Consider the following 21,810-nt stretch of genomic DNA (forward strand, 5'->3'; position numbering starts at 1 on the left):
GGAAAATGGGGAACATCTCCCCCAGAAAAGCCATCTCATGGTGATGGCCATGCCCTGGACTAAGGCAAGTGACATTTTCGGGAGCGCTGAAGAGAGCAGCAGTCCTGGCCTGGCCTTCCCAGACGGAGCCGTGAGCGGTGGGCGGCTGGATCGGGCAGCAAATGCCTCGTGGCCGCAAAGCCAAGTGCATCGCAGAGTCTAAAGTGCCGGTGGCCATGGGGCGCAGCCCCTGCCCACCCACCCGCTCGCCCCGGGGTTGGCCTCGTGCCCCAAGCCCCGCGGTAGGCCATGGCGGCGAGGGGACGAAGAGCTTCTTGGGAGCCAGACGATGCGAAAGGGCAGGCGGGGACCCCAAGGGAGCCGGTCGCCCTGTTGGGAAGGGAGCGGACCCACAGTGGGACCGGGCACGGGTTTAGTTACTCGCCTCCGAGATGGGAGCCACGTGGCCGAGCCCCGCCAAGCCGCTGAAGCCCGTGCTCCAAGGATCGGGAAGGGGGAAGAAGGGTTGGGCGGCGAGGTTTTCGTTATGGCCCAGGGCGAAGGCGAAGATGCCCGCGTTCCTCTCCATGTCCAGCTGGGCTCGCCTGAAGAGCTTCATCTGGGTTTCTTCAAACTGGCTCTCAAGCTCCTGCAGGCTGAAGGAGGTCTTGGCCCCGCTTAAAAAGTGCTTGGGGCTGGGGCCGGGAAGGCACATGGCCGCGCCGCCGAGGTGGCCGCTCATCTCCTCCAACGTTGGCGGCATCACGAAGCTCTTCTCCACTGGCGGACCACCGGGAGCAAAGAGCAAGCCGGCCGCCCTCCACGCCGCCGGCTTGCGTCCTCGCCGGGGTCGCGCGATCCGGCAGCTCTGGCGTTTGATGTGGCGGTGGAGGTGGTCGGAACGGGTGAAGCTCTTGTAGCAGAACTCGCACTGGTAGGGCCGGACGCCCGTATGGATGCGCATGTGGTTCTTCAGGTCATAGTTGTGCACAAATTTAGCATTGCAGTGGATGCACAGGTACGGCCGCTCCCCCGTGTGCTTCCGCATGTGGATTTTGAGCTTGTCCTGCCTGCAAAAGAAAAGGTGCTCGGTCAGGCTGGCAGGGATTGCGGTTGGGATTGCTCCTTGGATCAGGAGAGGGAAAGGCGATGGGAAGGTGGGGAGCTCATCCTGGGGCTTCCCCCAATGTATGGATGCTCTCGCAGGGTGGCGTTTGCATCCGCCTCCTCCTTCCCGGGGCGACAGCACCTAAACATCGCACACGCCCAGCCCTCCACGTCAGGAGTTTGCAGCCCATCGCAGAGTTCAAACCAGCCTAAATCGGAGGAAAAAACCCTCCAGTATAAAACCAAAAAACCGTATGGGAATATCTAAACAAGTACAGCTATACTCCTGCCTGCAAGTAAGGAAATCGGTGGAGTTTGGAGAACCTGGCAATGTGGGGCAATACTGCTTAAATAAAGTCCCTCTTGGAGCTGATTTTCCTTTCCTTTTATCCTTGCACTGACCACTGGGTGTCTCAGGAGCTTTCGTTTGAAGCGGGAGCATCGCCCAGGGTGAGGCAGGCAGAGGTGCAGGCAGAGGTGCAGGCAGAGGTGCAGGCAGTGCCTGGGCGCTCTGCACCCACTGTCCTTCCCTGCCACGTCTTCCAAGGCCAGCACACATCCAGCCTCACACACATTTTGGAGAAGGTTTTTAAATACAGCCATGGAATAGCATAATAGCCATCTCAATGGCACTTATTTACAAATACAGTTTGGTTTTTTTTTAAGGGAACATCTAAAACCAAGAACATTTTCCCAAGCTGGCAGTCCAATCTTTTTTTTTTTTTTTCTTCAATAAATAAGTGTTTCCTTCTGCAGTCTACAAAAATCACAGCTAAGGCATACGATTATAGAAAGCAAAGCGGATTGTAGCTGAACTGAGCCAAGCACACTGCCTAGGCTGCACCAGCAGAGTTCAAGTAAGTAAACAGCAAAGTGGGAGAATTCATATTGGTTCCTGAAATGCTTTCAGTATGATCCCTCCAAGACGTTAGTAATGTGGTGAAGAATATGTAGAATATACAGAGTCATAAAATATGTGAGCATGCCAAAAAAAAAAAAAAAAAGCAAAAACCACGCCAAAAATCTACTTTTGCTAGCAGGTCAAGCCCTCAAAACTTGCAAGGTGCTGCCTTTGCACTAATTTCTGCCACCCTGCCTGTGTGCATCCCGAAATAGTTTTCGGTGGCACGACCGGCAGCACGCCGGTGTCAGTGGCGCCGCGAGCAGTGCAGCCCTGGGATGGGCATCCCTGCAAACCATTCCCTCGGGATCAAGGATGCAGAGAAGTATCCCTGGCAGGAGAATCACTTCTTCACCAGATGATGCTTTATTGCCTTTGGGAAACCGGTCCCAGCCTGGTCCTGCATCTGCAGCAGCAGCGCAGGCAGTGGAGATGCTCCCTGCCCGTACGGAGGCTGTAACGAGCTCGCGTGAGGTTTACAACTCATGCAGATTTTTAGGGAGACAGAAAAAACCCCACATCTCTCGGTCTCCGTGCCAAGGCCAGGGCCAGATTGCAACTTCCCACTCCGCAATCTTCAAAGATGCTGTTATCCCATGATTTTAACAAGGGGGCATTTCCCCCGAAAAGGCTGAAATCAGTTCTCAGCAGCAGAGAAAGCAGCTTGGAAAATTTCATCCCAAACAGATAATGCGCAGCGAAGTCGTAAGCAGATGAACGCAGGGGCTCGTAATGCCAAGTGTTGGGAAATGTTAATAAAAAGCAGAGCTACCAGCCCCACCTATAATATAATTTAAACCTATATATGTAATGTTTAACCTAGCAGGATCGCTTTTCCTAATAAACATGCAGCGTGCCAGGACTGTATAATGTAAATACAGGCAAAGCTTTTTTCAGGCTATTACCCATCTCCGGCAGCAGACGGGCAGAAACTCAATCATCCCTGCCCCGGCAGCATCTCCGTGGGATGGAAGAGAGGTTTTATGGCTCTACCTGGAAAAGCTCAGAGGCTGGGCGGGTGAGATGCTCCGGCTGCGGTGAAGAGCCCAGGGGAGGATGCAGCATGGGAAACACAGGCTTTGCGAGATGGGAGCTCGGCTCGCAGGCTCTCCGAAGGAGAACCGCGCTCCGTGTGTGTGAATAACCTTAATGCAATTGCATTAGGAGAGCGATTAGGGCTCTGCGAGCTGTCACAACACAAATAATAGGAACAAATAATGTTAACCTTTCTGGCTGGAACAGTTTCTCCTTGAGCACTCCGGGGTTGTCTTGGTGGAAAAGCTGAAGTATTTGCAGTTTTCTTCAGCATTTTAGCAGGGTAAAACAGCAGACTAGAAGCTGAGCAGCCTTTGTTTAAGGAAAAAATTAATGAGCTATTAAATGAAGTCCTGCTTCCTGCGATCAGATGTCCGTGGGAGTCGGGAGTGGCAGATCCAGGTGGATGTGGGGTCCTTGCCGTGGGATGCGGGATCCCACTGATGGGAAGGGGAAGGGATCTGATGGGGAGGTTGGGGGACTCCCCCCCCAGGAAAAGAAATTTTCTCTATTTTCCCCAGTAAGTTCGTTCCTCCACAGTTCCTCGAGCGCAGAAATAATGCAAAGGACTGATTCATTTAGAAATCCTACTTGGGAACCTCTGCTTCCCTGCACCCTCATTCCCAGGGGACCCCAAGGGGGGACCCTCTGGGCTTGCATCTCCCCAGCAAAGGCACCCCTCACTGCCGTGGGCGCGAGTCCGATGCTTTTGGGAAGCATGAGACTCCCCCCAAGAGCAAAACACGTAATCCGAGTGGCAGCGTTCAGGAAATCCTGGCAGAAATCTCTTTCTACATCTCAGTCACTCCACTTTGCTTAAATACTTTCCCCTAAAGGAGAGCTCTCACATTAGAGTAATGCTGAAGACGGCTAAAAAAACCCCAAACAAAAACAAACAGCAGCATGCTATTCAAAATACTTCCAAATACATATAAAAATAAACCGATGTTTTGAAATTTCCACTTCACTCAGGGTATTAAAGAAGGAAAAAACTCTCCAGCCTTCTGCTCTGTGCAGGGTGACCAAAACGAACAGCTTCATTTTTGTGAAAGATGATGGGAGACTGCACCGCTGGGCTAGTCCCACTTTTCTTTGTGATTATTTCCTTGGGTTAAAGTCCTCCTACCTCTGTGCTTTGTATTTAGAAGCTGTTGAGCATATGGGGGGGATGTAGAAGCTGCTGGGTTTAACCCTGCATTAGTAATGGGCCACGCTAGACCATCTCTGCCTGGAGCTTTTAATCTCCAGGATGCTGATTTAACCTGTCCGGATTAGGGGTCAGGATACCTGAATTCCCACCTGAACCCCCCTGCTGACCTCGCAATGACTGTGAGTCGGTACCAACATCTTTCCGTGCCTCAGTTTCCCCAAACGAAGCCAACAGTGCTGCCCTTGCTTGGAAAGGACTTTGGGAGCCCTCTGGGAGGGCTCAGCTCTATTATTCCCATGACAGGGAAGGTGCCAATGACAGGTCAAGCCAAGCTATTTCCTCGTCAGCAATTAACATCCGCAGCATCACACCCTGGAGAGCAACGGGGACCGCAGGATGGGGCTGGCCAGGTGGTTCCTCCAGCCCGGGATGCAGCCACACGCACCAGGGCTGAACCCATCCCGCTCCTCCCAGCAGAGCCTGCGCGTCCGGAGGTGACGACCCAGCGCTAACCTGGGGATGCGGCACCGGCAGGAGCCGGATCCAAATTCCTGCAAGCAGGAATTAGCACCAGGCGGTGGCCTTTCCCCTGCAAATACGCAGGGTGAGCCAGCTCGCGTCACATACACCCGCCCCAGGCTTGATGCTCCCCGCATTATAATACGGTGTCTGCTGCGTTAATGGAGGGGAGCATGGAAATTTATTTTCAGGTCAAATCCTCATCATCTGCATAACTTCCACTTGAATATTATCACAGGGACGGGAGAAGAAAAGACAGGCTGAATGCGGGAGCACCCCAGGTGTCCGGCCATTGTCAGGAGCTCGCCTTTGCCTACTGTGCATATTATTTTCCTCTGGTTTCCTCGCTCCAGCCTAATAGGGCTCGCTCCCTCACACGCAGCCAGGAGCTGAAATACCATGCTCTTGTCAGAAAGCTTTATTATTATGGTAAAGATTGTACTCATTAGATATTAATTATACCCAGCAAGAGCAGGTCCAGGAATCTATTTGTCTCTGCTCACCGATTAAATTTGCCCGGCTTTTCAGACAAAGGTTGCAAGCTGTATCATTAGATTTGCGTAGCCCGCTCCAATTTATTACCGTTGAGGGGTCTGCTGGGGTGAAGAAAGGTGCAAAGGATGGGAATTGGTACGAGGGCTGGATCTGGCGGGTCATGCCTGCCTTGGAGCAGCCCATGTTGGGGCTGTCTCACCTAACTTGAGATACCTCAAAGTTACATTGCCTTAGCTAAGCCCCGTCAGTTGTCTTTGTGGTCAGGGATGACACCTTCGCTCACCCCTTTCTCATCTACCTCTCCGAGGGTGCTGATCTCTTTCCACTGACCATGGAGGGAGTCGAGGTGCCAGGTTCTTGGGCGGCCAGCATTCGGGGCGATGAATCATAGAATTATTTGGGTTGGAAAAGACCTTTAAGATCATCGAGTCCGACCGTTAACCAAACGCTGCCACGTCCACCACTAAACCATGTCCCTCAAGCGCCACGTCTACATGTCTTAAATACCTCCAGGGACGGGGACTCCACCACTTCCCTGGGCAGCCTGGTCCAATGGTTGACAACCTTTTTGGTGAAGAAATTTTTCCTAACATCCAATCTAAACCTCCCCTGGCGCAACTTGAGGCCGTTCCCTCTCATCCTATCGTTTGTTACCTGGGAAAAGGGACTGACACCCACCTCGCTACTAACCTATAATAATTAGGACCGCTCCAGCCTCAGAAAGCCCAGACACTGTCATGTCTAAACATGTGCAACTTGGTTGTGGTCTACACAGATGCCAAAATGTGCAAACCCAAACTAATTACATCCCGCAGCTAAACGGCCCTCCCAACTCAACGCATGTCCCAGCACATTAGAGATGAAGCCTCCTTGGCTGTTTGACCATCTGTTTTCCAGCTGCCTCTGGTCCAACTGTGGTGAACTATGGTGGGGTTGAAAATATCCCGTTACTTATTTAAGCTTTTGTCCAGTGAGGGGATGGATCCAGCGAGTTGTGGATGTGATCCACAACCCACCAAAATCAGTAGGTTTGTTTTCTTCCTCCACCCTCCCTTCCTCCCTTTTTTTTCCAAAGGGATAGAGATCCTGCCCTGCTTTCTTTGCTACTTTTGGGGAGAAAAAGAGACGTGTAGCTTAGGAATCAGCCATGGGTCACGACATGGTCCCTCCAGCCACCCTCCCCCACGCAGCCACGCATGGCAGAGGTAACCAATGCACACCTGGTAAAGCGGACTTCACAGATATTGCACATATACGGCTTCTCTCCCGTGTGGGTCCTCATGTGCCTGGGCAGTTTGCCGGCTCCCATGATGACTTTGTTACAGATGGGACATTGCTGGGATGCCTTGGGCTTTATCTTCCTCTCTTCCTCCAGGGGCCACGGAGGAAAAACTCCTCCAAACTGGGTAGCGCTTAGGAAATTGAGATAAGCGCTATAGTCAGTCTCTGCCTTAATATGCCCTAAGGGAGCTGCTGGGGTGTTGGTAAACATGTCCTTGAAGAAGTCATTAGGGAAAGGAGGCGGAGGCAGGTCTTCCTTCTCCTCCTCTTCCTTGATCTTCCTCTTTTTGATCACCAGATCCAAGGGGCCATTGTCTACTTGTGGCTCCTCGAGCTGGGAGAAGGAGCTAAAATCGCCGTTCCATAGATGGGGGAAGAAGGTAGGGGCGAAAGGAGAGAGAGCTGGCCTCCTTTCCGGGATGTTCGCCTTAGGGTACAAGTTTTCCCTTAGCAAGGACTCGATGGAGAAGTCTCGTATCACGCCCAAGTGTCCAGAGGAGTTACTGGCTGGGTAGTGATTTGGGAAGTCTTTAGGTGCTTCTGTATATGCTTCTTCGGTAAGATCAGACTTAGAAGGGCTTTGGTGACAGCTTACTTCTTGGACATCGGTTAGGTTCTCCTGATTGACAAAATCTTCCACTTCTTCCTCCTCCTCCTCTTCCTCCTCATCTTCGTCTTCGTCTTCGTCATCATCTTCGTCCTCTTTGTCATCTTCCTCTTCCGCCTCTCTGTCGGGCTCCATGATTTCAAGGCATACATTGATAATGCACTGGATCTCCAGCATCTTGGCAGCGCTGAGGATGTGCTTGACATTTGAGGTGGTGATGGTGAGGGTTGAGGTGTAGGCAAACTCGAGGATGGCAGAAAGTGCTTCAGGCTTGACAAAGTCAATCTCGTAAACATAGGGCTGGTCTGTTAAAGTGCCAGTAGTGAAGAGTTTTTTGAAGTACTTGCTGCAGGCAGCAAGGACGGACCGATGGGTCCGGTACTCCTGGTCCTGTACAATGAGGATGACATCGCAGAGGAGACCATCATGCCGCTGCTCATTTAAACCACATAAGACTTCACTGCTGTGGTTCGGGAATGGGATCCCGATAAGATCCTCAATGCCATTGGCCATATTCTCATTTAGCGCCCTAGGACAGAACACAGACAGTAGAGAATTAGCAGGGAGTTCCCAACCAGTAACACCAAAATGACCCTGCCTTCTCTCAATGTCCTCCTCCCCCCTATCCCCCTTGGACCTCTCTGCACTGCCCCAGTGCATCTCCATGTCACCTTTAACTCCTTCCAGGTCCTCTGTGCTTTAACCTCAGCTTCCCTCCACATCGCTTTGTCTCCTTCTTTGTCTCCATCCATCTCTTCTCCGTTCCTACCTATTCACCTTTTCGTAACCACCACAAGGTCCCTCTTCTCTTTCACATCCCTCCCCCAGGAACCTTGTGTAACGACTCCCACCCCATCACGTTTCTTCCAAATCCTCCCAGAGCCAACGTCTTTCCAGGCCCACGTTGGATTTTCCCTGTCAGGAGCTATGTGGGGAAAGGGTGATGCTACATTGCTTCACGCTGCCAAGTGCCAGCACCTACACCACTTAAAGAAGATGAGCCAGGGAGCACTCATCTCCTCTACGCAATTGTTTTTGGGACTGGTACAACTGGACGTCCCAAATAGGAGGGACTGCTGGTCGTGGCTGTTTGCTCCAGCAGGAGAGCCGTCCTTATGGGGCAGGAGGTCTCCAGTTCTGTGTCCTCCTGCTACTTCATGCCTGGAAGCTGTCCCACGTCACCTCAGCATGTGGGATGTCTTCCCGAGGGATCTGGGAATGGGGGAGGCAAGCGAGGAGTTGTGTGTCACAGCGTACCTGAACACTCAGAGAAAGACAACCAGGGAGCAAGGGCCTGGCCAGAGGCAGATGGCTGGCTGCTATCTTCACCCATGAGCTGAGTTTGCTCCATTCCCAATCCTGCTTGGACTTTTTAGCATGGTGTCAAATGCCCTGTTCATCTGGCAGACACCTTCCCCTGCTAGAGCAGCTCCAGCTTCAAAGGGAAATTCGGAAGCAAAAAGCCCACGCCCAAAAGGAAAACCTGATTTTTTTGCCATTTTTTTTATCTGTAAGATGTTTCCTCTTTCACATGGCTCCAGCAGCCCTTCCACATGAGAAATCCCAGGAAAGGAGAGTGACTTCCTCCAGCAGGCGATGAATACATTAATCCCATCACACACAGAATACATCAAACAGCCAGAATAACTTTGACTACACTAACCCCTTGGAAACTCCCAGGACACAGAGCATGTGTTCATGCAGTGTCACCTCCGTGAGCCCCAGCTTGTGGCACTGCTACAGGTAGACACTCAGTTCACAGCCGAGCCGTTAATCTCCGAGAAAGCCCAGGGTACACGTAAATAAAACTCCAGCCCCACTCCGGCCCCTTTCGCAAGGCTGAGACCATCAGGCAGGTTCCCAATCCCACCCTCTGCACCTCTGGCAGGTTCCCAATCCCACCCCACACCACCTCTACATCTCTCCCGGGATCCACGGCCACGTCCAGGGTGTCCTTCCCTGCTTGGTTTCTGGCTGCGCTGATTCCAAACTTCCTTCCCGCCAGCTGTGGGGACCTGGTCTACCTCAGGGTGAAGGGCTAGCTCCCACCCTACCACCCGCCTCCATCTTTTGGGGATGGAAAGAGCCTGGTCTGATGGAGGTTATCCAGGGAAATCCTTGCTTCACCTCGGTTGACCCTTGGGGGAGGCTGGGGAGCCGTAGAGGGGATCAGACTCGCAGCAAACGTTCCCATGGGAAAAGGAATGCCGTCTCCCTTCTCCTCCCTCCGCTGGGTCAATCTCCAGCCGAGACCTTGCAGATATCTCCCCCACACCTAATCAGCGCTGCCGAACACTCGCTGCGTGGGAGCCAGCGAGCGAAGGCCTTGGGAAGACGGTGCAACCTAGACAGAGGGAGAACACCCTGCCGAAGGGTTACGGACCACCGGCCTGGTGGGAGGAACGCCAGGATGGAGGACAAGCCATCCCTGAGCTAGTGAAACCTTGGGGGGGGGGCTGGAGGACAACCCCCACCACGGGAAGCCCTCTCCAGCCACCTCCCCGTGTCCAGAGGTGGGGAAAGGAACGAGGAATTAGACCCCTCCGACCCCCCCTCAGCTCCAGCCACCTACATTTTCGGCCGAGGGATGATGCTCCAGCCCCGCATCCCATGGTATGCCCGTTAGCTCCACGCTAATTATGTCTGTTGTCTGAAACAAATTGATTCATTACAGTGTGCTGCGCTTAACCATGTTAACTAGCTACGCTCCTCTACCAGCCCGATCGGCTCCGTATCAAATCTTCCTTGAAAATCGCCGATAAATGAAAGTAAATCCAATGTATTCTTCAAGTGGAATGTAAGATAATAAATAACCCCTGAGCCAGGGAGGAAAAGACAACTTCCTTTTTAGGGCTTTGTATCCTTAATAATAAGCAAGAGCAATTAAATTTCTATTGCTGTATTTATCTTGCACTCATTTATTTTTGTTTTGAAGGAGCATTAGTGTTAAAGGAGCTCCTTGCACGAAGGAACGTGTTTTCCTACAAATCTATTTTGATCTTTTATTGCCAGATCACCCAAAGTGCAAAAGATCAGCAAAGCACAATATTAGACTACCCTGACAATTGTTTTTATGGAGGTTTCTTCCGGACACTAAACTCCATCCTCCCTAATTTGTGGATTATTCACTTAGCAGCGAGAAAGCAAGAAAAAAACGGAATTAGGAGATCAGGGAGTAAACTAAAATGATGTACAGCTCCTTTTGGTGGAAATGGACTCCTTTTCTGTTCTTTTCCCCTCCTGGTCCTCTCGAGATGCGATTCTGTTAACCAAAGCACTTAGGCAAGCCGATAACAGGATGCTGGCAAAACTGAAGGTGATTCATGTCATTTAAATGGGGGGGGGGGGGGGTGGGAGAAACAGCCCATTCATTTGCATACATTTGCATTTTTTTAACTCGCAGGGTGGTTTGACAGCTCCGGAGCTCAGCGAGCCTGAGAAATGACCTTATGGTTCCCATGCCCCGGGGGAGGTTGATGGCCAGAGGCTGGAAGTGTGCTGAGGCTGACGTTTTCCTTCCTCCCCCTCCCTCCTCTCCCTCCTCCTGTGCTCCCCCCTTCCCCTCCCCAAGCCAAGGGTGGGGTGCTCAAGAATAACAGGCCTAAAAATAGCATCCGATGGTGACAAATGTCACCAGTGCATGCACACACACATGAAAATGCTGAACGGCCCGCATGGAGATAAACAGAAAAAAATCCCTTTTTATGATAGAAAATTACAGCATTGTTAAAATAAACTGGGGTTTGTGGCGGGGAGGGGGGGAAGAGGGTGGAGGGCACCGAAAATAAATGTATTCTGCAGATGACGTCTCGAAACATTGCATTTATGGGCATGCTTAAAACTCATTCATTACTTTCTTGCCATGAAAAGCCCCATTTATAAAAGAATGATCCTGGGAGATGCTATTCGGATACAGGACCGCTTTCGCCCGCGCTGCCCGCGGGCACACCTGAGGCTGCAACAGGAGAAAAGGGCGATTGGGGAGAGCTGAGCTTTGCCCCCTTTTTGGGTGAAAAACCTTCTGGTTTTGGGAAGGATGGTGCTTTGCCGGCTCAGAGCGACGGCCGCCGCACCAGGACGATGGAGATATGTGGGCAGATGTAGGCAGATGCAGGCAGGAGCTTTATAACCTCGCTGCCTGCCTGAACGTGGGTGATACAACCCAGATACAATGCTTTTATATTTGTATATCTGTATATTTTATATATTTATATTTTTATACTTTACGTATATATTTATTTTTATATTTCTATATTTTGATCTTGGTATAGAGATTCTCGGAGCATCTCCTCTTCAAACGTGCATCGCTTGGCCTTCTCTTTGTTATGATTTTCCCCACAGGAAGGTGCTGGCTCCTGACTACATTTCTTTTCGGTGTGCCTATATTCCCTCTCCCCAGGAAGGCCAACCCGAAGATATGGGGGTTCCCCGGGGTAAGCTGGGGAGCACAAAGCAGTTGCCCCCCCCAGGCCGTGCTCATTCTGCATATGGCACAGCAGAGGAAGGAGCCTGAGGCTCCAGCTGATCTCTGCCCGCTACCAGTGTCAAAATGACATTTTTCCAGGCAAAACGATGGTGTCTCCAATTGTTCCCTTCACCCAGCCTGCGCACAGAGCGGGGTTTGGGATGCAAGCTCAGGTTCAAAGCTTGGGGTTGAGCATCCCCGACCATCGCTCCCTACCCTGGCCGGATCCTGCCACCCCAACACAGCATCCCTCACGCTCGGTCCCTGCAGGCACAAAACCCCGGGAGGGATTCGAGCTCTACATCTGAAGCACAAGGTCATCCAGCAAAATATCCCAGAGGTGCCTGGACTTGGATTCGGGGCGCTGAGCATCCCCGGCCACCCCAGCCTCCTGCCCGCCGCAGGAGAGGGACTCGGCAGGAGGTCTCAACAGCTTTCCCCATCCTGATTTATTTTCTACCACTAACTCCTACCCTCCCCTGCCCGGGGCTCTCGGCACCCCGAGGGACAGACGCTTTGGCTCTGCTGCTCTCCTACCTGTTCCTCTTTCCCAATCTCCGCTCCAGGCTGAGGGAGCAGAGGCAGCACCCAGGGTGGGCTGGCTGCAATCCCTCTGCATCTACCCATGGTCCCATGTACGTAGACCTGCCTGCTACATCCAACAGCCCATAAATATATGTGGTTTGGATTTTTTTTTCTCCAGATTTATTTGTGCCTCGTTATAATGAGGCAATTAAGATGTGCATGTGAGATTACCCTAATCTGTCAAAATATTACAGCTACTTTCTATGGGATACACTGACCAGTGATTGATAGGTCCCGCTCCGTAGCTGTGTTGTTATTTTGGGGGTATAGGGATGCTGGGGCTCTGTTCCCACGTCTGCTGATTGCTCCATGACCTTGAGCAAGCCCCTTGTGCAAATGTCCCTGAGCGGAGCCACCCACATTGACACCCCACCCGAAGCCAGCTCCCCGGGGATGACACCGTTGCCTTGGCCAAGCGCTTGACTCCAATTTGGAAGAAGCCTCTTCTTTCATACCAAGAAGGAGTTAGGATCCCTCAAAGCCTATGTGAAAGGCAGGCAGAGAGGTGTAGTGGGCTTTTTTAATTTTTTTTTTTTATTAAAAAAAAAAAAGGAAAATGTAAAACCTAAAAAAAAGGCAAATATTTCCTTAAGCACACCTCCCCTCTGAACATCTTGTCTCCAGAAGAACGTGTTATTAAACCACCCACCCCAGTACCTAGCGTTTCTCCCCTCCGGCGGGAAGGTGGGGCAGAGCGCGCTCCTCGCCTTTCAATCATTTCCCTGCAAGATGCCCGAAACGATGAGGAAAACGCGGTGACACCAACCCCTGCCTCCCTCGCAAGGAAATCATTGGGTTTTTAAAGGAGATGAGTCGCTTTGCAGACCCAAAGATGATACTGTGGGAGGGAACCGGCTCGTTAGCAATAGCACACCAGAAGTTTACTGCTGAGCTGGGTACTGGTCCCAGTCTTTAATAACTGAGACCAGCCTTCGCCTTGGGACCAGTCTTGCTTGGGGAGTACGGGGTTGAGCTGGGAAAGTTGGGGGTGTTTGGTTTTTTGAGAGGTACATAATAAGCTCGTCCACCCAAACCTGAAGATCCCTACTCAAAAAAACCCCAACCAATCCTGGATTTTGCTTAGATCTGGACAAAGTAGAAAAGGGCAGAGGTTTCCAAAGCGATGCTTTGGCAAGGAAGGATGCAAAGAGGGTCACATTCGCCGTGGAAGATACTCACTTGGAGCAAGGATGGAGAGCAAATCCCATAGGGGTACAGAGGTGGCATCACCCCATGTGGCTCCTGGCAAGGGAGCAGCTCCATAAATGGAGCAGGTCAGTAAAATTTAAGGGGATGCTCCATAGGACGCGGGTGCAAAGGCTGCCTATAGCGGCCAACAAGAGCCCCAGTGACGCTGAGACGGATGGAGACCTCCCACTGATGCTGGGAGGAGAAGGATGGCCAAGGAGCCCCAGGGGGACAGCCCAACCCTTTTTGGCAGGCCTCCGCGGAGCCAAGGATGAGATGGCTCCTACCCGAAGGAAGAGCCCCGGAAGCCGAGCATGGTTTGATTGCATAATTAAAGTGGTTACGTGTCAGGGATTGAGATCACATAGGTGACCTTCAGCCTGGTATTTCTCCATTACCTACTGGACTTTTCAATATTGATACTAATCTCTGAACAAAATCCTTGGGCATACAAGGATTCATCCTTATCAACATCTGGTTGGCAAGTTGAGCCCATGTGAACCACATATATTTACACGCACTATATAAAACCAACTTTTTTGGACTGGAACTACTAGTTTTCTCTAAGCAGGCCACTAGAAAGCAATCTTTACCTGAAGTCGCATCAGGGTATCCAAAATAAAAGGTGTTGGAGAACACAAGAGTCTCCTGTGCCCTTTGTGAACCCATCCTCAAGAACTTTCAAAGGCTAGTTATACATTGCAGCAAATATTATGCATCATTCAACAAATCTATCCCTGCAGGTTAGCTCCAGCTACCAAGAGCCTACACAGGGCACCCTGTACTTCAACAACTTTATGTAAAGATACAATCCGGCGAAATTGCAAATTATGAATCAAATCCTCCCCCAGTGAGCTGAATGGTCGGGTGCTACTTGTAATGGGAATTTGCCGCTGCTCCGTGACCACCAGCACCCAAGCCCAGTCCACGGGGTATTTAAGTTAAGGCCATTTTTCCTGGCCTCAGCTCCTCTATGGGTTTGTTGCTCAAGTTGGCCCCTCCATCGGCACGTGATGATGAACAGGTTGAGCTCCTTTCTTCTCTCCCTCGTCACTCATCACGGCAGGCACCAGCTATCCGAAAAGCCCCAGCATCCCCTTAGATCTACCCCAAGGTCTCCCACCCTGGCCTGACCTGAGCATCATTTTATAATGAGCTCCCAGACTCTGGGGGGAAGTTTGGTGGATCAACACGTTGCCTCTGGGTGAGCCCGTAGGGACCTGGCATCCCACAGCTCTGCACGCTGCAGGACTAATGCTAGGAAGATGCCATCGCACCACCAGGACCAAGTCCCATCGCTCTCCTATTTCCTTGAAACCAGTTCTTGGGCCCCAGAGAAATGCAAACAGGAGCTCTGGCAGGGCCAGAGTAGAATTCAATGCCTCCTATAATTGAAGGGCCACGTTTTCACTTTGGTTTCTTCCTTCCGCCTTCTTTAAATTACCCAGCGCGCTTCCCAATTTCTGAGTTTATATAAATCTCCAAAACCTGGAGCTCTGGGTCACTTCTGGGTAGCAGCTTGATTAAGTCTGCGTGCCGCATGGCAAGTCCCATCTGATGTGCTGAGCGGGTTTTGGCGAAGGGGGATCCCAGTGATAAATGGTCAAATAAACATAAACAATTAGTGGAGCTACATGGAAGTCACAGCCTGGCTCCAGATGGTGTTTTGAGGGCTACATCTACGCACAAAGCAGGGGCAAATCAATTAATCACAGTGTCTAGGCAGGTATTGTGGGAGGGGATTTCATAGGGTGGTCACATCTGACCACAGTGTTTTCTTGTACCCCCTCCTCCAAGCAGCTCCTTGGAGGTCCGGACCTCGAGGAGATGGTGCTCGAGGAGATCAGCTCCCTTCTGCTCCTCTCTGCTGAAGTTTTGGAAGATGCTGCAAGGCTGGAGGGTCTCAATATCCAGTTAGGTTTTTTGGTGATTTTTTTCTTGGAAACCCTCAGCGGTCCCTCTCTACACGACTCCGTGTTAGCCTTGATGGTCTCCTGGCCATGCCCCAGCATTTAGGGGACTTTTAAATGCGGCTTCACTGGTACGGGAAATGATCCTTGCCGAGTATCTCCCCTTCCTATGTATCTATATGCACATACATACATCCACATGTGTGTGTGTGTCTGTGCGCATAGAAATCCTGTGGGAGGGGGGAAACAGAAGAGTTTTCAGTCATCCTGTGCAACCACCCCACTCTCATGGAAACTCACTCACACTTCAAGTGACGCGTTCCCCCCTCCCACGCCATGTTCTGCGAAAAAAAAAAAAAAAAAAAGACGAAAAAAGAAGAGAGCGAGAGGAAAATCCCCACCAGAGATGCACCCCCACCGGAGCTGGTCCAGCTGAACATCAGGTTGCTGGTCCCTCGAGCATCTCAGACATGACATGGATGAAGGTCCACAAGGTATGTGACACTGGTGGTGGCATTTCTGCCCATGTTTTTGTAGCGGCTCTCCTCCAACACCACCTTCCCCCTTGTGCAAGATGCTCAGCCACTGCTATAGCCGGATATATAGGATATATATATAGAGAGAGGATACATCCCTATGAGCGCACAACATTACAACGCCAGGAGCCCATCGGTGGTGGGTATCTCCTTCCAGCACGGCCTTAAAAATAGCAAAAAAAAAGCGCCATTTCCTCCCTTTCTGAACTCTCCTGGGAGAACAGGCAGGCCCCTTCGCTCCCTCTCGGTTCTGCTCTTCTTCAGAGCCAGAAAAAGGAAAAGAAATTAAAAAAAGGCTCCTATTGAACAACGCGCACACACTGGGTGGGTTTGCTTCCTGACAAAAAAAAAAAAAAAAAAAAAAAAAACACGGCGGAAAAATGTGCCCAGCTTAACCATGGAAAACTGGTTTGGCTGGCGTCCCTCCGGAGTGGACAGGATTGCTAGGGACTTGGACGCGGATCTGGGTAAGGCTGTCACCAGCCTGCATGAAAGCACGGCTCCAAAATAAAATAAAATACATTTTTGGGTGCCCCCAAAAAAAGCAGGGGGCAAAGGATGGGGATCCAGCTCCCCCTTCTTTTCTTTCCCCTTGCTCCCAGAGAGAAAGCCACCGACGGGAGGACTTTGGGAATAAAAATAAAAGGGTCAGAGCGCTAGCACGTTAAATCAGAAGCAGATGTGTGCCTGCTCGCCAGCCTGAGTCACCGCAGGAGGGTGGGGAAGGGGGGGGGGTTATCGCTATTTTGGTGCTGGGTGTGGGGTACAGAAAACAATGCGAGGAGAAGGCGGTGCAGTGTTTGAGCAGGCTTAATATCGGCTTGGAAGCAGGTATGGGCAGGCTCCAGAAGCGGCGGGGTGGGAGGCTCAGCTTGATGGTGGCATTGGCAGCGGCCGCGTTTCAGTCCCCTGCCCGGGAAGGGCTGCTCCTCCTGACCCTCCCCGAGCTCCCCCACCACATCGCCGGGCATCCCCAGCCGTGCACATCCCTGTTTGGGGGAGTTTCTTGCTGGCCCCCACCACCTCTCCAAACGTCATCCCTCCAGGAGGAGCCCTCAGCCCCACGCGTCGACCAAGACGTGCCCACCACCGGACGCTGCACATGGCCAAGGCGGCGGCAGGAGCCTCGTCCTACCTCTCACAAGGACAACCCCAGGAGCTAGCACGACTCTAAAACCCAGCTGGCTTTGGACCAAGCCCCATAACGCAAGCTCAGCCTCACCTTTCACCTCCGACCATGCCCTCCGCTGCTTACACCGCACTGGCGTTCCTTAGGCTCGCAGTCCCACGGGTATTTACGAGAGCAGTACCTCAGCTATATAGGTCTATTTTCCTCCGGCATCACCCAAAATGTTATTTTCTGCTTGGGTCTCACGAGAGCCTTTGCAGCCTCATTCATTTTTAATTGCCATTTAAGTCCTGGAGCTCTAAGCACATGAGCTCCCCTGCTACAGCCGGGCCAGAATAGCTCCCACGTGGACATAAAGTGGCTTTCGGAGAGACGTGTTCATGGAAGATGCCTCTGCAGAGCATCTCGTCCTGTGACGAAAATCCAGCCCGCAAAGACGCGGCCCCTCCAGCACCACAACCCCATCATCTGTACCACGGGCAGAAGTCTAGTCCCGGGCTTGGGCCGTGCTGCCGCAGTCAACCCCAACACAGGATGGAAATTCAAGTCCCTGGCTTCAGAGAGGGGACCCAATGCACCCAGTTTTCACCCAGATGAGTGTCTCCTCAGAGTCACCTACAGCCCCAGCTCCATCGCAGAGGGGTGAATATTGCATTTCCCCATCCTTCGCTGACCTGAGGAGGAGAATCATGGATGCCCCATCCCTGGGAACATTCCAGGTCAGGTTGGACGGGGCTCTGAGCAACCTGATCTAGTGGCAGATGTCCCTGCTCATGGCAAGGGGGGTTGGACAAGATGACCTTTAAAGGTCCCTTCCAACCCAAACCATTCGATGATTCTATGGTCATTTTTCTGCAAGCCAACACTTCTCTGAATCGCACGTCCCAACCACGCTGAAACCCCAGCAAGGTGCATCACGTCTCTAACCCCTGAGCTGGGCGTTTCTAAAGGAAATAGTGCTGGGCTTCGGCGGAGGACACTCAGGGAAGGGGGATGAGACTTTCATCCAGGCTTCTTGTACGTAAACCAACCAACTAATGAGCTCTCTGAAGACCACAGGTAATATATGAGCATAACCTTAGAGTGTGGCCCAAGCAGCGAATATCCAGAGGCAACTCCCCATCTTCAGGGGACGATTTAATCCAGCTCTCAAGGTTACAGAGCAATTTAATTGAAGATCAGGGGTCAGATTCAGATCTCATTTGTATCTCAACTCCTTCTGTAAGCGAAGCCCCTGGCTTCTCTGCCAACCCGCTAGAAAGCTAAACAGTATTTGAGTCGTCAGCTCAGTCCTGATCCTGCAAAGCCTCACCCGCCCGAGCAATCTGTGCGATTTGGTGGGGCCCACCCATGCCCAGCTTGGTAAATATAGTCAAAGCTGATGGAGGACCAACAGAAAAAAAAATCTGAGCTCTCCCCAAGATATAACCTGGAAGAAGGAAAAGAAAAATATCTCCTGCTTAAATGGTTCAGCTCAAATACATGGAAAAAAAAATTGAAAATCAATAGGATTAATTTTTCAACCGATGCTTCTGCAAGCGAGGAGGGGGTTTGCAGGATCGGGCCCCCAAGCAAGGAAGTCCTACGTCCCAGCTGACTACACAGGCACGCCAACTCACAGTCTGATTTGATTTAAAACAGCTGAGTTGTAAATGAGGCTTATAATGGAATTGGCAAATGACCCTTCAATACAGCATTGCAAACCGACAGCATTCAAAAATAACCGGGGCTCGAGTCAGGATTCAGCTCTTGGCCGGGTGTGAGTGCAGGATCAGGGGTGCATCACGCCACCGGCTACAAAAACAGCCCAAGCAAGCAGGGAGAAATCCCAGCCTCTCCCCTCTTAGGGATTTTAGAGGGGTGACCCTTCAAAAAGAAAAAAAATAGGGAAAAGGAGGAGAGAATGCAGCCCTGCCATGTAAAGAGAGACAGTCTCGCCTGTTTGTTTTGGCGTATCCTGAACTCCAGGCAGTTTCCAACTGGAACCCAGAAATGCTGATGGTGTTTGGAGTCTGTCTGCATCTCTCCCATGACGTGAAGAGGCATTCAGGATGATGGGCTGGGATTTTTTTTTTTCTCCCTAACAACTATATTTACTGTTACATTTTGAACTCCCCATGCTGTCATTACAATGTCAGATGTAATTACATGTGCGATAACCATAACATCAATGCATGCACAAGTTCACAAAGGCTTTACAAGGAAACATTTTCAAGGGAAGCTGCTCACATGTCCGGACTCAAAGGGGATGTCCAAAGGAGTCTTTGAATTACAGGGCACTGGCTACAGCCAGAACTTGGCCTTGCTGGAGCTGAACAGATGGATTTTACGCTTTTTTCAGGCTTTGCCCAGTAAAGCGTATTCCTATTTATCCTGGGGTAACTGTGGATTGACTCCAGGGTTTTAACTGATGCTATTCTGGATTCGCACCAGTGCAAAGAGGACGAGGATGTTACAGCGGTCTGCGGGACAGTCTTACAGAGGGATCGGAATTGCACCACCCTACAGTGGTGCCACCATGAGGACGTTGGCATGGGATCTTCAGCTGGTTTGTGACTTACAGAAAGAGCTGCATGGGCCCAAGAGCTAGAACAGGGACAGCTACAGCATGGCAAAAGCAGCTTATATCAAGGTGGCTGATTCCCTTTCACACGGAGGACTACATATGGCCCTATATAGCACGTGAAGACTGAGCACAGATTCTCTCTCCTGGTCCAAGATGTGCCAGAGGCATAAAAAATGACCCCCAGGTCCTCATCCGCTATCAGGCCAGAGGTAACTCCTCCTCACAGCTCTGCTTTTGAGGCTGTTCTTAGGAAAATCCCTATTTCTGCTGGGAAAAAGTAGCAACCAAGTTTCTTCCAACTGCTGTGGGCAGCCGGGTGAAGGGAACTTGGATGGTTCCAGCAGCACAGCGATAGAGGCAGGAACCTCCAGGAGGGAGACATCATCTCCCATTGGCACGCCTGGATGCGTAAGGCAACATCTGTGCAGCTCTGATATATTCTGCTTAGGGGGAACGGTACAAGTACAACCGGGCCAGTCTAGTTCAAGTGCTACAACTTCCAGGCAAACCTATGGGATGTTACAGATCAACCTCGCGGTCACCATACCTACAGAGGTTTTGGCTCTCAGCTCCTAGACAGAGAGTATTTTACAGAGAGCTGCTTTGCTCTTGCTCTCTTACACAAAAAAAGAAATACAGGCATCTAACACAACAGCAATCCCAAGCATCTGTGTGATGGAGAAGGGCATCACACGTGCGTGGGGAGCACATGGCTGCTTCTGCGTATTCTCACCGGGGTGCAGGTTTGATCCACCTCCTGAGCAAAGGACTGGAGGATGCTCTGGCTGTGTGTGTTGGGGAATGTCCTGAAGAGCACCAGCAGATACGTAGAATCACTCACACTATTTCAGGACATACTTTTTGTCCTGGGTGGGAAAATATCAGCGTTTCACCCCACTTTCCCCATCATTTCACTGTATTTTGCATGTCCTTTCACAGCACAAATACGTCAGTCTCTGGTTAAATGTATTACAGTGAATTCTCTCTAGGAGAGGAAAATTCATTAGTTAAGGGGCCACAATAAAAGCAGACATATGGAAACATCCACCTCTCCGTCCACCCACCTCGTCTCCCATCTCTGGCATTTCTAATCCACATTACGTTGTTCCATATAAGCATCACATTAGCAAAACACGCCTTGCAGCATTTGAATTTCTTCTCCCCGTTTGCCCGTGAAGACACTTGCCAAAAAGGAGCCTAAACACCGCGTCTTAAATTTTACGTGGGTTTTTATATACAGATACATATCCATTCAGCCCTTCTTAGGAATGGGCAGGAACCCAGCAGCTTGCCAACGCCGCACTTCAAAGCCGCACACCAGCGCTCGATGAAACACCAGCGCCGCAGCACGCCGGGGACTTTCCTTTTCCAAGTCGGTACTTCAAAATATTTATAAATGCACTTAAGCCCCGTTTTGACCACTGCCTCTATTTGCAAACCCTGCCCTGAGATTCATGTCAGGTCGAGGGGAGTTACGCTCGCATTGTTGGCATACCTGAGGATAGGCAGAGGGACTCGCTCCCTGCACACAGAACAAAGCCCTGAGTTATTGCAGAGCTTTGCCCTCCGCCGAGCGCAATTATGGTTAGAGAAAACCCTTGTTTATAGCAGAATCCTTCCAGTTGGGGAAAAAGAGACTTAATTATAAGGTAATGGTGCTGTGGGCGTGCTCGCCAGTGGAGCGCAGATGTGGGTGCGGGAGGCTACGAGCGGGACTGCTCCCCTTGCCCAGGTGGATGCTGGTGGCTCCAGCCTTTGCGGATGGTGAAAGTGGGGATTTGAAGTCTCCTTCCATGGCTGTTGAAGGCTTAGCACCGAATCGGACACGTGCATAGGGGATGCAAAGCATGGAGAATAAAAAAAAGCCAGGAGAGACTTCTGCCTCACCGGGCTAGGAGCAACAGAAGGGCTTTTAAGGGTAGATGGGTGGCCAAAATACCCAAATCTTGCCCCCTTCCCTTTCCCTGAGTCATGGCCTCGGTGACAGGCTCACTTAGGTAGGTCATGAGCTAGGTTTGGTTTCCACTCCCTCTTCCAAATGGTATTCCAGAGTCAGAGCTCAATGGGACTTGCTGGCATTTTACACACAGAGACGGGCTATAGGACTTCACAAGCCCAAGAGCTCAACCAGGCCCTTATAAAAAGCTCCTTATAGAGGAAAAGATACAATCCAATTAAACATCCAGAGCTCCTCGATGCTGAGTATGCCAAGGTACATGCTCACAAAGTCCGTGCATCAGAGAATATTTTTCTAGCCCTGTCTTTTCTTCCATTTATTTTAAGGAACACAGTGTGGTTTCCTCTCCTGCATTTCTCATATTTTGCTTAAAAATAAAATTTGAACCTATATCAAACCA

General features: G+C 51.1%; 1 protein-coding gene across 3 annotated transcripts in view; it reads right to left on the minus strand.

Moving 5' to 3' along the window:
• Positions 1-210: 210 nt before the first annotated feature.
• The window catches only part of ZBTB7C (zinc finger and BTB domain containing 7C), a 155,634-nt gene continuing 134,034 nt past the window's right edge, over positions 211-21,810 (minus strand). For all 3 annotated transcript variants that reach the window (XM_049794684.1, XM_049794685.1, XM_049794686.1), the window contains 2 exons: positions 6,407-7,603; positions 211-1,049 (listed from right to left, as the gene is read on the minus strand). In XM_049794684.1, the coding sequence (XP_049650641.1) occupies positions 413-1,049; positions 6,407-7,587 (1,818 nt within the window). In that variant the 5' untranslated portion in view covers positions 7,588-7,603 and the 3' untranslated portion in view covers positions 211-412. The remainder of the gene's footprint in view (positions 1,050-6,406; positions 7,604-21,810) is intronic.

The sequence above is a fragment of the Accipiter gentilis genome, chromosome Z (genome assembly GCF_929443795.1).
Source record: "Accipiter gentilis chromosome Z, bAccGen1.1, whole genome shotgun sequence".
NCBI classification, from domain to species: Eukaryota; Metazoa; Chordata; class Aves; order Accipitriformes; family Accipitridae; genus Astur; species Astur gentilis.